This window comes from Sphaerodactylus townsendi, linkage group LG03, assembly GCF_021028975.2.
Source record: "Sphaerodactylus townsendi isolate TG3544 linkage group LG03, MPM_Stown_v2.3, whole genome shotgun sequence".
Taxonomy (NCBI): domain Eukaryota; kingdom Metazoa; phylum Chordata; class Lepidosauria; order Squamata; family Sphaerodactylidae; genus Sphaerodactylus; species Sphaerodactylus townsendi.
This window is the reverse complement of record NC_059427.1, coordinates 124,336,257-124,352,092: the sequence shown is the minus strand read 5'-3', so window position 1 is coordinate 124,352,092 and position 15,836 is coordinate 124,336,257. Positions and strand designations below refer to the sequence as shown.

The following is a 15,836-nucleotide window of genomic DNA, read 5'->3' as shown; positions in this document are numbered from 1 at the left end:
TTTATTATAGGAATTAATGCCAAATATCACTTTTTGTGTGTGTGTAAGGATGCCTCTATTTATGAACTGCATGTTTGATTCCACAAATGGGTCATTTGTAGTATGGTCAGGTTGGTGTGTACTTTGTACTTTTAAAAAATAAATGTGTTAGGTTGTGGGCAGGATGAAGTGCAGAAGTGAACAGAAAAAGAGATAATTAATTGAAACAGCCTTTTAATTTGATGCCAATTTGAAAATGTGTTGTCCAGAAGAGTTTATGTCAGTTTCTGCATGTCTTAACACTTTTTCTATCTTTTATTTCTGTGGTCTTTATCTCCATTACCCCACCCCCCACCCCCCACCGCCCATTTACTCTTTGTTGGAATGGCAGTTTTGTATGTATGACTTTGTTCAGACTTTGACATGAAGCTTCTTGCACCTTCCTAATTGTCGTAGACAGGCCCACAGGAACCAAGGGCCCTAACAATAATCATATGAAAAATTAAGCAAAGTTACTCCTATATTTTTAAGAAACAAAAGTATTCTTTGTTGCTCTCATTGCTCCTGCAGTCATGATGTCAGGGAACTCCTTAGCCACGGGAGAAGCTGGGTAAGCAGAATACATGCAATATTGTCATTGGTGACCAGCCAGACTATTTTTCCTACCTGTTTAAATATTCACTCCTAAGTAACTGATACTTTGGGGAGCCTGCTGACAAATCTTGGCCGTTTCCACAAGGCATATGCCATAAACGCCGCCAAAGAGTTGCTGCCGGCGTGGGGAGGCATGAAACCTGTTTGCCGCATAAGGCGTGCGAGCAGGCCAAGCAGAGGCCCCCGCTTGGGAGAGGGAGGCTCCGCTTGCGGAGCCGCCCTCTTCCCCCTTCTCCGCCCCACTCCGCGATAGTCACCCGTGCGGTAGCCTGCTGGCCCGTGGAAGCCCATGCCCACAGCTTTGCCCTCCGACCCCTGGAGGGTGGGAGGAAACCCAGGTGTGAAGCGGGGCCTGGCTCAACAACGGCTGGCAATGGCCCTCGTGAAGTGAAAGCGGCGAAGGCTAGCGTCTTCCTGGCCCGGTCGCGGTTAAGCACCCAGCATATCCGCTGGAAGGCATGCTTCCCGCCAACAACAACCCTTTAAAGGTTGTTGTTGTTTTGAAAGCTGACAGCGCCCGCCCTGGGGAAAGAGCGCCAGTCAGCGAGCGCCCTGGGGAAGGAAGGCGCGGGAAGCCCGAGCGAGCTGCCTGGGGGGCGGCGTTTTACCGCCCCAGGCCCGTGCGTTTTTTTGAGGCCGTCGCAGGAAGCTTTGACCCTTGAAAGACGTGAACTACTTTCACAAGACAGTTGCTGAAGTGCAAACTCTTAAGAGTCTAAGGGTTGGATCCAGACTAAGTACTCCATTTGTGCAAGTCTCTTCTGTCAGTGAAGCAGACGGCTTTCCCTCTTCCACTGAAGCTGAACTTCCCAATATGCTGCTCCTGGGGATAAGGAGTCCTCCCATAACACCATGAGATGCAATTAGAAGGGGGGTCTTCCAAGAAGGGAGGAGGAGAAATCCCTTACCCATACCCCCTTCTCTTAGCGAAAATTTAATCTGGATCCAACTTACTATAGATTATAAAGGGAGTAGGTCCTAGTTCTGAGTAGCTGAATGAGGCCCAGTCGAGATCAGTGGCCTTCAGCTTCTACCCCACAGGAAGTTGGGAAGATTGCTTGAAGCTGCCCTATACTGAGTCAAACAGTTGGTCTGTATAGCCCAGTACTGTCTAGCCCAGGGGTCGGCAACCTTTACCACCCAAAGAGCCATTTGGACCCATTTTCCACGGCCCCAAGGATCTACTGAGCTGCAGAGCCTCCAGTTCGGCCCCTCCACTCACCTTTTCTTCCAGCGCTTCTCTGGAGGGCTGGAGGGACATACCCATGCTACCCTCCGACCTCCCAGGCCCACGTGGAGCATGAGGTATAAGGCTGAAAGAGCTGCATGTGGCTCCGGACCCGCGGGTTGCAGACCCCTGGTCTAGCCTGAGTATCAACATTTCTTTAGAACCTCGGGCAGAGGTCTTTCACATCATCTTATTATTTTTCTGAAGAAGTCAGGAATTGAAGCCTGGACCCTTTAGGATCAAAGCAGGTTTTCTACCCCTCCTTAGTAACAGAAACTGCCTCTCCCATTCTTGTGTAATTCTAGCTCTGTAGAAAAGCTTTTGTAACAGGGTAGGGAGAAATTGCAGCAGATATTCCCTCAGATACCCTCCACTTCTGAGTTCTGCATACCTTGAGAGCCACTTTTAGACGGATGCAGAAGAATAAAGTTGTTTAGTGAACTTGTTGGTTCCTTGTTCACTGGCTTTTTTCCCAGAGAGAGATTATATGAATGTTTGTGGGGGGAGTAGTGTGGTCAGGGTTAAGTTACATCAGGTATATACAAGGGATTGCTTATGAAATGAGAGTATTCGTGAGGAGGAGGAAGTCTGGTTGTTTTGATGTTAAAATACAATGCATTACATTGTTATATAACATTACATTGTTAAAGGAGTTTGGACAATAATAAATACTGTGATTATGTTAATTGGAGCAGTTATGGTGATCTTTCTGGCAGAACGTAAAATACGTTTTGCAATGCTAAGTTTTAATCAGTTACTGAGGTAAAATTATTGGTCACCATCTTATTTCTCATATTTTTGCACAACTAAAATAGGGCCACTGGTAATGAAAAGGCCTTCCAATATTTTAATTTCTTTTAAAAAATCTGTTAAGACCTTTCAGTTCTTGTTAGATGAAAATAAGTTCCAAAGTATTGAATGGCACATAATGTTGAGGTGGCAAGGAGACAGATATCTTAGGAGCTCCAGTTATGTGTTGCTGCATCTGAGGAGAATGACATGCAAATATGTGTCATCTTTGTTCCTGCTGTGCAGAAAGTACACTCACCCCCCCGCCCCCCCAAGTCATATAAGAGTCTGGCAGAATTATCTTCAGGGAAGGATGGACCCTTTTCAAGGTCCAGGAGAAACATCATGTAGACATCCATTAAGAAGGCATTGTTTTACACGCACACCACGAGCACCTTATTACTCGTATTTCTCTCCTGTTGTCTGGAACAAATTGATGTGGGTAGTATTCATAGTAAAATATAAGTAGTTGCCCAGTATAAAATACAAGAGATTTTATGTAGTTTCATTCAGAAACTTTGTGTAGGAATGTTGCAATCCTCTGATGAATGGCTCGGTCATCTTTATTCTTCCAGAAATCTAAATGCAGCTGTCCCAGATATGTCTGGAATAACTAAAACTGATCTGAAGTGGCACATCTTGACATCTTACTGCAGATCCTTATGGCTGTGCCCTAGTTGATGTTTTTTCTGTATGTGTGTGGTCAGAAGCATTCCAGTATCTAACATGAAGTTTGTCCATATTTCTGAATACAAATACCTTGATTTATGAACAAAGAACCTAAATGTTCCCAATTATTTTTGGCAGTACGTTATTAAGTGCTATGAACCAGTTGTTGTTGCCATGTCTCTGTCCTGGAGCTTCCGTCCCGGTTTTGTCTGTGAAAAACTGATCTGTCTTTAAAATGTCTTGCTTGACCTTGTCGAAATGGCTACCTAAATAATTAGGTGATTCTCCCTCACATATGCCAATACAGAGAGAGAGAAGTAGGCCAGGAGAACGACATCTGCAGAGCACATCTATTTGGTTGAATTTCATTTATGGAGTAAAGTGACCAGCAAGTCCAGCCTTAGCACAGAAAGACTTCTGTGAATCAATTAAGCATTAATTAGCTCTGTCACTGCTATTCTAGAATGTTTCAGCTCAGTCACAACTCTGTGCCTTGTTGTGCAGTTCCAACCTAGTTAAACAGAAACATTTCAGGAGATTCTCAGACATGTAGTTCAAGAAGGTTATTGTGATTATTCCTTTATTCTTCCTTGATCCGGCTGGCCTTATTGGGAAAGACATTGGCTTTGAGAATGCCTCCCAAATATGTATCTCCTGTACCTGACCCTCCTCCCCCAACCAGAGACTTCCTTCAGATTATTCCACCTGCTTCAAACCCCACATAATTCAAACTTGGTTTCTGTTGTTACTAATCACTGGAACAAGAGCTGCCCTTATTGTTCCAACTCATATGGAGCCTTGAAATTGTGTCTCTGAGGAATTAGGTTTCCTTGTTTTCTCTCTGTCCTGCTATACATGCTATTCCTTTTACCTTGGATTTATTGCTTGGAATGATACCTGGATTTCTGGTTGGTACCCTTGCCAAGTGACCCATTCTGGACCTTCTAACATTCTGGTTAGTGTTACGTCCTCCTGGATCTTCACATCCCAGAACCTTATAAACTACCACAGATGGCATCACTGCACAGAAAGGTAACAGCTTCCTCTGCTCTCTGAACTATCCCCCCCACCCCCCAATTTCCTGGGCTTATTTACTTTTAAAAAACAAAACCATATTGCAGTGTACCTTTCATTAGGACCAAGATTAAAATCTTATTCCCCTACGAGGGGAAGACATTTGCTCAGGTCTGCTTTCATTCTGTTGACAGTTCCATCTTTTGGCTGAAATAGAACAGTTGTATAGCATATTAATCCATGCAGGAAAGGCTCTGGCCCTAGCTGAGAACAGCTGGATACTTTTCAGGCAAGGGATCACCAATAGGTTGTTGTTCACAGAATGAAGTTCTCTTTTGGGAACGTATTGAGAGGATCAACCAAATTGACACAAACACTGTGCAAGCTTTTGAGCTTACTAGGTCTCTTCATTAGGCTGGATAGATCAACATTTAAATAATATAGCCAGACCAAGTATTAAAGGCTAGGTCATCTGCCAGGAGAGGAATGAAACATGGGAATTGGAGGAGAGGATTATTTCTTACATGTGGCTATTTTGTGTGACCAAGTCCAGTTTTGGAAGTTGGGATCATTCCCACAAGGCCAAGCTGATTCTGGTACAATCCATATAGAGCAGGGGTAGGGAACCTGCGGCTCTCCAGATGTTCAGGAACTACAATTCCCATCAGCCCCTTTCAGCATGGCCAATTGGCCATGCTGAATTCCCATCAGGCTGATGGCCTTGTGTGGTGGCCATGCTGAAAGGGAACTGATAAAGACCCTAGTAGGTCCCTGATATAGAGTGACAATGATGAACAAATTGCACATAATACTGATACAAATTCTGGATTTTTGACAGAAAGTAAGGTCACCTCCTGGCTGGACTAGCTTTATGCTAGCCTGCCCTTGAGACTGCTCCAGAAACTTCAACTAGTCCAGAATGCAGTGGCGAGGGTCTTTACTGGGACTCCAATAAGAGCACATATTTGACCTGTATCTTGGCAGCTCACTGGTTACCAGTTGAATTCTGGATCATGTTCAAGATTTTGCTGTAAACCTTTAAGGCCTTGAGTGGTCTGGGAACATCATATCCAGGGGACTTCATCTTCCCATATCATCCTGGAGGGCAGTATTTTCCTTTGAAAGTAACCTCTTGGTGGTCCCTGGCCCCAAGAACGGCCAGCTAGCGTTTTCCTCTCTGGCCTCATCTTGGTGGAACCTTCTCTGTCACCTAAGACCAGGGGGTTGTGGGACCTAGTTCAGTTCAGCAGGGCTTGTAAGACAGAGATGTTCCACTGGGCCTATGGTTGAGGCAGCAACGGCTTTCCAGCCAGCTGGCCTCCCAAATTCACCCGTCCCCTACCCCTCCCTTCCCTCTGATATAATTTAAAAAGGAATATGGGATGGGCAGGATTGATTGACAGATGCTAGATATAATTTTAAGTCTTCCCCAATAGGCAGTATTGCATTTAATTTAGTAAATCTTTGGCATCATATCAATGTTATATGAATTTTACTTGACTTTTGTTGAATTTTATTGCTATATGTATTTTAAATGGTGTTATTTGAATGTTGTTAGTCTCCATGAACCTCGTTTTAAGGCAGGAAAAGGTGAAATACTAAATGAAACCAAATAAGAATAAATAAAATAAAAGGAGTGAATACATTCACATTTAGCTTTGTAAATCTTTTCAACTTGACTGTGGGAACTGAAAGTTGGTGAGAATCTGTTGAAGCTGTGTGGAGAAAACTCAGAGAGAGCTGGAGAGATTGGTTTACGCGAGGCTGTAGCAGTAGCACACTGAAAGCAAGGCATATCACCTCCTCCATGTTCAGTTCTTTATTAACCTCCCCTTGCTTATTTCGTTTAGCTTTGACCTTGTTTGTGGTTTACTGATTATTATTTTTGTAATAAACCTATTTTGTAGTCCTTAACAGGGAGGATTGTTGTGAGCCTACCTACTTCCCCTTAAAGGTGAAAGGTAGTCCCCCTGTGCAAGCACTGAGTCATTACTGAGCCACGGAGTCACATCATGTCATGAGGTTTACTAGGCAGACCTTATTTATGGGTGGTTTGCCATTGCTTTCCTCAAGTCATCTGCACTTTACCCCCAGCGAGCTTGGAAGGCTGAGTCAACCTTGAGCTGGCTACTGGAAATCAGCTTCTGTTGGGATCTCAGGACGTGAGCAGAACTTGATACAGCTTACTATGCTATGGGGCTCCTTAGCATACAATGCAAACAAACAAACAGGATATTGGCAAACTAAAGTCTGTTCCTTTGAATTGCATAACACTTGTGACATCAGAAAACTGTTTTGCTTGAGCATTAATTCAGCTCAGTTATTGTTGAAGAAAAGCATGGTTTATTGGGTTTCATTTTGATACTGATAATATTGAACTACCTTATATTGTGGCTTAGAGTTTAAACGGCCCTGAGGGCTGGAAAAGCAATCTTTTGGCATATTGAATGCCCACAGTGTAACCTGCTGAGGTGCCCTGCTATCAGTAGGTTAAACCCAGAAATGTGTGTGTGTGTGTGTATATATATATTTAATTGAAAACATTTTTACATCTTTCTATCCAACTGAGGTTCCGCAAGGTGCCAACATTAAAATGTTAAAATATTTCAGACATTAAGAAGCATTTAAAATGCAAATACACATGAAGTACATAAAACTAATAAAATACTTACAAGCAGGGAATGGAGGGTAAAAAAATCTTTGCCTGCGGATGGAAGACAATGATAGAGGGGGGGGCGGATGAATCTCCCTGGGGAGAAAGTTCTGAAGGTTTGATGGCAGGTCAATAAAGGCCCTTTCTTGGGGTGTCACCCATCTCGCCCCAGATGGCAGAGACGCTTGTTTTATTAGTTCAGCTGCTAAGCGAATTACATAAAAATGCCAACCATTGAGAGATTTTGTTTTCAATGTTGGTGATGTTTAGCCACACAAGGGCTTAGAAGATGGTGCAGTTCTTAAGACTCTTCTGTCTCTGTGCTGTTTTAAGGAATTGACTAGCAACTTCATCAAAGAGTATCAAAGTTCTTTAGACATGTAATTTTTAAATGCCTCTTCTTGCCCTGCATCAAGGCTGGAAGTGTGAACAACCTCGTACACTTAGGGCAAGAGTCAGCCTTTATAATGCAACTCATAACAACACTAAAAAAGAAAATATTAAGACACGTGGGAACTCGCAAGAACTTGTGGGGTGCATCTCATTTCCCCTATCTCACTATTTCCTCTTTTCCTTCCCTGAAAAGCCTTCACAGTCTTCTCCTCTTTTCCTGCTTTCTTATCTCCTTCTCATCAAACCTATCTTTATCTGTTCCTCCGTCTTCACATTTTCCTCCACCCCTGAGGAGTCTTCACCCGGGAAAACTATAGCATAGTTACGTGTTTGATGCCTTATGTTGATGACCCTGTTGCATGGCAGGGAACCCTCAATGGCTTATGGGGGACATCTCATTGTCCCTGTACCCCCCTCCTCACATTATTTCTCCTCTCCTTCCTCCCGGCAACTTCCATATCCTCTCCCATTTAACCTCCTCATTCTCTCAGCATTTCCCCAACATATCTTTTATCTGATTTCCATTTTCAGCTACCGTTGATATTTATTTACTTCATTTATATCCCACTTTTCTCCACAGTGGGGACCAAAGTAGCTTAAGTCATTCTCCTCTCCTACTTTTATCTTCACAACAACCCTGTAAGGTAGGGTAGGCTGAAAGTATGTGACTGGCATGACAATACCTAATGACCTAATGGCAGACTGGTGGTTTGAACCAGGATCTCTCAGACCCTACTTGGAAGTTCTAACACTCCTGGCTTTCATAAGGTGGCTGCTGTTTAACAGCAGCAAGTAGCCAGGTCTTGTCAGATGGTACGCAGTCATCCAGAGGTTGCTGCAAAACTTGGCTCATCTGAGAAAAAAAACTCCCTTTATCATTGTGGCTTCTGTGCAGACCCACGTTGGGACTGTGCATGTGCAGAACCAGGAACGGAACGATCTCAAGCTCTTCTCTGGCGCTCTTGCCATTAAGTGTTCTTGTGCACTTCCCTAACGGCAGAGCACCCTAACTTCAGTTCCTTTTTCTGGGCACACTGTGGGGGTCTGAATGAGTTTGGACTGTGATGCAACCTCTGCCTGGGAATCCCACCATCCCCTGAGCAGTTTCTGCCGCCCCTCTCTGGATTCCACTGTAAATTTTGTTTCTACTGCTAGTGATTCCTTACCCCGTTGTTCTTTGGGCATTTCCAGCATTCTTTGTCCCTACACCCCAGGTAAGAGAGCCTCACCTTAGGTCATGACAAATGTGCCATGCCACATATGTCACCTACAGAACTGGCTTGGAAACATTCTGTCCAGTCTGATGACACTCGGAAACCTGTAATTTGGGCAGCGGTGGCACTCGGGTGCTTGATTTCATTGGGAATAAAATTAGCTCTTATAACACAGTCCTTTTGTCCCACTTTGCTTTCAGGTGTAGCAAGGGATGACATTCATTTATGTCATTGGTATTAAGTGAAACATGGGCAAGTGAGGCTGATTTGTGCATGCTCTTATGTTGATATGCCCTCTGTAGGTAAAAAAAACACTTGCCCATCACAATACCAAGTTTATGTCTGTCTTGACCCTTTGTGAATCTCGGTCTATTTTACAACTTCAGTGAATTCAAGGAGATCCAGGCACAAATTCCCCAGGTTATAACACAGGGTCAGACATTAAGTGTGTCTGTGATGAGTGTTGCAGAGTTAAGAATGAATGCAATTAACAGTGCAAACGTAAGGAGAGTTCATGTAGTCTAAGCCCGTTCATTTCACTGGGCTTAGACCAGTGGTTCTCAACCTAGGGGTTGGGACCCCTTTGGGGGGTCGAACGACCCTTTCACAGGGATCACCTAAGACTCTCTGCATCAGTGTTCTCCATCTGTAAAATGGATAAATTTTAGGGTTGGGGGTCACTACAACATGAGGAACTGTATTAAAGGGTCGCGGCATTAGGAAGGTTGAGAACAACTGGCTTAGACAGTAGTAACAGTGCATAGAATTGTACTATTAGATACTGCTGTATTTCAAACCCGGTACAAAAATGATCATGTTAGAGCCACCTGTACCTTCTTGGGGTTCCTGCAGTATATGTGGGACAACTCAACTTTGCAATAATATCTCACTGCTGTATTCTTTTTCTTTTAAGTGCCCATTTTGTTTAATTTTGAGTTTAATTTTGAGAATTTTGAGTTTAATTTTGAGTTAAATTTGAGAATAAAAATGTTGCTTGCAATACCACATTAATTTAATATGTGCAGTATTTATGCATACATACTCTGGTTTCTATCTGAGCCATAAACACTGATTAAAAAATTGTAGTTAGAACGTATTGTCGAAGGCTTTCACGGCTGGAATCACTTGGGTGCTGTGTGGTTTCCGGGCTGTATGGAGAGAATGTGTGGTTTCCGGGCTGTCAGGAGAGAATGCTGCTAGAACACGGCCATACAGCCCGGAAACCACACAGCACCCATGTAGTTAGAACATTTCTACTAATGAACATAGTTTTGTTTTATCTATCCTTCCCCTTCCTCCAAGCATCTGTGAACGACTTATTTTAGTTGGATCAGGCTACAATGTAAATATTTATCAAGAACTACTATGAAAACTAAAATATTTCATTTTTAGAAATATAAATTGTATTATAGAAAAACCTGTAATTTCTCCCCTTATTCCCAGATATTATTTTGAGAGTTTAAGGTCTATTTAAATGTTGATTCTTCTTTGTTCAGTTCTCAGACATTTACCAAATGCTTATATTGTGGATTTAATTATTTAAGAAATTATTCTAAAAATTGCTTAATACCAAAGTTATGTTTGTGAATATATGCACTAAAGTTTGCATTTCTGGTGTCATGTGTATTCTAAATGATAGCTAAAATACAGATGTAAACAAGGGATTGGTGTCAGGGTCTCTGTGCCCACAAGTTCGTGGTGATTTTGTGTCTTTCTCATCTTGCTGCACAATCTCTCTTCCACTCATTCACAAGATATTTGCTGGTTCTGTTAATTGCACATGGATTATACACTATTTGTGTTTTTAATGTGCTGTTTGTGTTTGGGGATCGTTCATTCAGGGTAACTGTTAGTGCTCATGCTGGTTTAATGTCTTTGAAGTCACGAAGGCTGCATCAATGATAAGTGATTTGTCTCTGAAGGCTAGTTAAGTGGCTGAGGTCTATATATTGAAACAGAAAAATCAGCCTAACATTGGAACACTGCACAAATATTTAATGGTTAAAAAAATTATACTTTACCAGTTCATTTAATGAACTAACTTCAGCTTGTTACTCTATCCATGGAGTGCTACTAGTACCAAATTATTTTATTGGGCAGGGGGAGATGAACAAAGCACATGTTTCTTTCCTAATCTGGTGGAACAGATATGGGGCAATTTTAAAAACCGATTCTTACCTTTATATATTTCCATTTGATAACAGATGATTCATAATTATATGGAGCACTTGGAAAGAGCCAAGCTTCACCAACTGACCGGGGGTGATCAACTAGAGCCCATCATGCACAGTAGAATTAGGTAAGCCTCACTGACTTTTCACTGGCCTTAATCTGTTTGTTTGTGTCCTCAAGGCTTTGCGTGGAATTGTTTTCAATGATGCCTGGTTAAATCAGAACAACTTTATGGATGGGTGGAATGTGTGAGAGGAGCAATGTAGAAACCTGGGGTGGGGTTGGAAATGGTCCTGCTGTTGAGACAAGTGGGAGGCCTGGCTGCAATTATCTGCTCTGCTTTGAGTTTAAGCGTATCTTCTTACAGCTCTGGTTAGGCAGGTTTTCTCCTTTTGTCTCCCAAACAAATCCTCGAAGGGACCTGACATAATTGCATTACATTTGCATGATTTGTACTTTTGTCCACATGTTCCTGAGACAGCTTCTCTAAGAGAGCTTTGTGACTACGTTTTATGTAGCTGCCAGACCTCCCCATCCAATGAACCGGAGCGATAAAGCTTTGAATGGGTGGGGAGGAGAAAGCAGCTCTCCAGCTTGCTTCCATCTGTAGGTTGCTGCATAGATGCTAGGGAGAGGAGAAGCAGCTCTGTGGGGGGGAGGAGAACGAGGTGATGTCATTGGCTCCGGAGCTGCTGCGGAAAAGATTGGAAAGCTGCTGCCGATGGCATTGTTTTTGTGGCAGCGGCTGAATGACAGACTCTCACTACAAAGATACTCCCTTGTCCCCCGTGTAGCCTTGGTTCCTGCATTTCACCATGCCAGCGCAGCGCCATGAGTCCTGGATGCATGCTGCTATTTGTGTTTGGCTTCGTTGGCGGGGCGGTGGTCATTAATTCAGCTATTTTAGTGTCTCTTTCTGTTTTGCTGCTTGTGCACTTTTCTATCTCCACTGGCGTGCCAGCTCTGACGCAGAACTTACCAAGGATTCTCAGGTACTTGGGCTGCCGAACCTCTGCCGGCTGTGTTCTTTGTTCCCTGCTATTTCTCTCTTCTCGGGAGAGGAGGTAGTGGGTTCGTGATCCCCTCAGTGCTGATCCCAGATCTTTATTTAAACTGGTCCTCCGTATGCTGTGTGAATCCGAGAACTGTCCATTGAAAATTTTAAAATGTCATTTTCTTTGTGTTTTATTTGAGTTTGCAACAAAGTCAGTTGTGTTTTTCAGAACAGAAATAGAATAGAACCCTTTCATTAATGTACCTTGTAAACTGCACAAAATGCTGTGTGAAAACATTGTGGATAAAGCTTTGCATTCACTGTGTTGTCAGGTGCTTGACTAATACTGGACAGTTTGGCTGCTACTGTGGTCGCAGAGGCCTTTCATTTATTGTCTCTCTTTTTTTTCTCCAGAGCATTCTGCAGAATTTGATACTGAGTAACCTCTCAAAGGCAAAATATTATAATTGCCCTTTGGGTGGGGGGAATCTTATTGTAAATTTACCTCAATGATATGAGGCCATTTTAAGTATTGAAGTGTGAAAAGATGGATTTAAATACCTCTGTTAAACTAAAGCTCTTTTCCTTGCTTTTGTATTCTGTTTGTTTTCATTGTAAGAGCCCAGCAGCAGAACTGTGGCTGGAATTGTAATATGGCTTTCTGAGAACTTATGTTACGTTCTAAAACTTTAAAACTTAACCTTTGAAGTACTGGCAGATTAAGCATTGCATAATATATTCAGGCAGAGTTTGCATATGTTCTTTAAACAGAGTGCCACTTTTATAGTTTGTAAAGACTCCTGAGAATTAATTTTTTTTCATAGTGAATTATGAAACTGGGAGCACCTGAGCAGGCCCTTTTAAATTTTGGTCCCTTGCTGAGTAAGACGAAACAAGTTGCATACCCTCAAAAGTTTATTTAATGGGCTAAATAGGCATTTTTGATGTTTGCCCTACTTCAAAGACCAGGTTCTTGAATTAATGTTGGAATGGGGAGGAGCCATAGTATGGGGTTATCCTGTTGGTCCCTATACTGAACTCTGTTCCACAAAAAGATGATAATACGGTCAGTTGAGGAGCAGTGGTCAAGAAAATTGCATGCTTCCACATTAGAATATAGTCCCAAATGAATACGAGAATTGTAATTTTTACATACTGTCTTTTCAAAACCATCATTTTGTGTATTATTGAACATTGTGCTTTGATGCAAAAGCATGTATAGTTCTTTAAATGACTATCACCAATACTCACCTCTTTAAAACAGCGTCATACTTTTTCTTGGTAAAATGGCCAACAGAGCAGGAGCAGGCATATCTACCTCTGGAGAGAACTCTCCTTGGTATTATTTTAAATCCAATTTGCAAAGGGCTATCCCTGGGCTATTCCGCAATCATCAACAAAGTTGCAAGGGCGAGCAGACAGGCAGGCCCCCTTCTCCAGTGCGGCTGGGTTGTGGGTCTGTCTGGCAGCTGCTCACAATCAGCAAACAGGATCTGGATAAGGGAGGAGTGTAACCTGCTGCTCTTTCCCAGCAGGCCCTGCAGGGAGACCAGACTCACTGTGGGCGGGCAGGCACCATCGTCGTGGCGAGTGAGGAAGGTCAGCCAGGAGTTAAGGCGTGTAACTGAGTTGGGTGCTAGTGTTGTATAATTTTATATAATTAAACTGAAATCCAAAAATGTATTTTTGCTTTCAAATGGGGGTTGGGGAGCAGGGTTAGGTGGGCACTAGGACCCAGGTGGAGCATTCTGCAACAAAGAAGGTCCGGCATGTGGCAGATGAATATACAACTCCCTGATCATCTTTGTGGAACAGAGTATAGTTTCTATTATTACCCAGGGGCTTTGAGAAATGATCAGTAGTGATGTAACTTCAGGGTCGCCATTCGCCAAGGAAATATAAAAACTAAATCTAATTTAAATTTAGGCAAATTTAAAGCATAAAGTCAAGTAATTTCTCTATGAGTTAACATCTGTTCACAAAAATGATTTACAAGGATCCATCTAGTAAACTTTTAATACTTGGAACTTTTAAAAAGTTAAAGGTACTATGGATAATATGCAAGAAATGTTTGTTTTAAAGGGTTTATATTACAGTTTATACAGGTTTTTCTAAAGTATAAAGAATTTGGCTGCAGAGCTCCACATCTGTATCATTTTAGTAGTCCACAATTAACCTTCGCTTAAGTGGATTAATTATGTGTGCCCTTGCATTTAATCAGTGGTATATTTTCAACTGTAGCATTTCCAGTCTCACAGGTGATTTTAACTAGATTTTGTTCATGCAAATATTTAAAAAAATACTAATATATGCTAATACACTACTCAATCTGGATGTCTTTCTAGTCAAAGTAGCTCTTGCATAGAGAGTGTGCAATAATTTACTCAGTGTGATCCAGATACTGTTCTTTCTACACTCCTTCTTTTTAGGGGAAAGATTATCTTTTTCTCAAATGGCTATGTTCAGCTACTATATCCCCCCTTTCCCTCCTGTAGGAGACTCAAAGGGGCTTACAATCTCCTTGCCCTTCTCCCCTCACAACAGACATCCTGTGAGGTAGGTGTGGATGAGAGAGCTCCGAGAAGCTGTGACTAGCCCAAGGTCACCCAGCTGGCGTGTGTGGGAGTGTACAGGCTAATCTGAATTCCCCAGATAAGCCTCCAAAGCTCAGGTGGCAGAGCTGGGAATCAAACCCGGTTCCTCCAGATCAGATACACGAGCTCTTAACCTCCTACGCTACAGAGTGGTTCTCTGGTTCATAATTATCCTTTCATGAGTACTCACAGGGGATGATGCCTACAGACATCTCCGAGTCTATACATTTCTTGCTCTGCACTGTTTCACTTTTCTTTATCCTGTGATTTCAGGTTTCTTCTCCCCTCTTTTACGGAGGCTGGTCTAAGTCTTTACCATTATTTGTGTCTATTTTCAAATTCCTTTGTTTCAGTTTCAAATTATTTGTGTCTATTTTCATATTCCTTGATGGCAAGGGTACCTCCACACGTTGTTACATGGGATTCTGCATGGGATTGATTCACTGTTCTGATATGGTCGATCCAACATGGTGTAATGGTTAAGAGCAGGTACACTCTAATCTGGAGAACCAGGTTTGATTCCCTGCTCTGCCACTTGAGCTGTGGAGGCTTATCTGGGGAACCAGATTAGCTTGTGCACTCCAACACACACCAGCTGGATGACCTTGGGCTAGTCACAGTTCTTCAGAGCTCTCTCAGCCCCACCCAACTCACAGGGTGTTTGTTGTGTGGGGGGAGGGCAAGGAGATTGTAAGCCCCTTTGAGTCTCCTTGCAGGAGAGAAAGGGGGGGGGATATAAATCCAAACTCTTTATCCTGTGAGTTCCTTACATGCACGACAACAGCAGTGCTTTCACATGGAGATTCACTTAGTTCTTTCCTCTCCCACTTACTATCCCTTTAGCACTGGTGAACACTTTGCCATTGAATAATTATTGCTAATTGGAAGCAGCAGTGGCGTAGTGGCTAAGAGCAGTGGCTAAGAGCAGGTGCACTCTGATCTGGAGGAACTGGGTTTGATTCCCAGCTCTGCCGCTTGAGTTGTGGAGGCTTATCTGGGGAATTCAGATTAGCCTGTACACTCCCACACATGCCAGCTGGGTGACCTTGGGATAGGCACAGTTTTTTGGAGCTCTCTCAGCCCCATCCACCTCACAGGGTGTTTGTTGTCAGCCCCTTTGAGTCTTCTGCAGGAGAGAAAGGGGGGATATAAATCCAAACTCTTCTTCTTCTTCTAATTGGGATATCTCTGTTAAAATGCTATAAAAACATCTTGTTTATTTATTAATTAAATTTTTACCCCATGCAACATTTAAAACCAACAATAAAACACCGTAGAGTGAAAACAGATAAATAATTTATAAAATACTCAGCTCTGATGGCGACTTATTAAAACTCAAGTATCCCCCACCCCCGAGAGGCCAAAAGATGTTATTCTGGCTGGCTCTCAGGACGGGGAGGGATAATGATGCCAGATATGGGCAGGGACAGGCAGAAATGCACTTTCTGAAATCCAGACCACAGCAGAACCAGGGAAAGCCCAG

General features: G+C 42.8%; 1 protein-coding gene across 14 annotated transcripts in view; it reads left to right on the top strand.

Moving 5' to 3' along the window:
• Nucleotides 1-15,836, top strand: part of SPAG9 (sperm associated antigen 9) — a 115,241-nt gene that overhangs the window by 23,490 nt on the left and 75,915 nt on the right. For 9 of the 14 annotated variants that reach the window (XM_048488224.1, XM_048488221.1, XM_048488219.1 and 6 more), the window contains exon 4: nt 10,798-10,892. In XM_048488224.1, the coding sequence (XP_048344181.1) occupies nt 10,798-10,892 (95 nt within the window). Of the gene's footprint in view, nt 1-10,797; nt 10,893-11,374; nt 11,758-15,836 lie in introns of those variants that run through there. The other 5 variants (XM_048488226.1, XM_048488225.1, XM_048488230.1 and 2 more) reach the window with 3 other exon arrangements.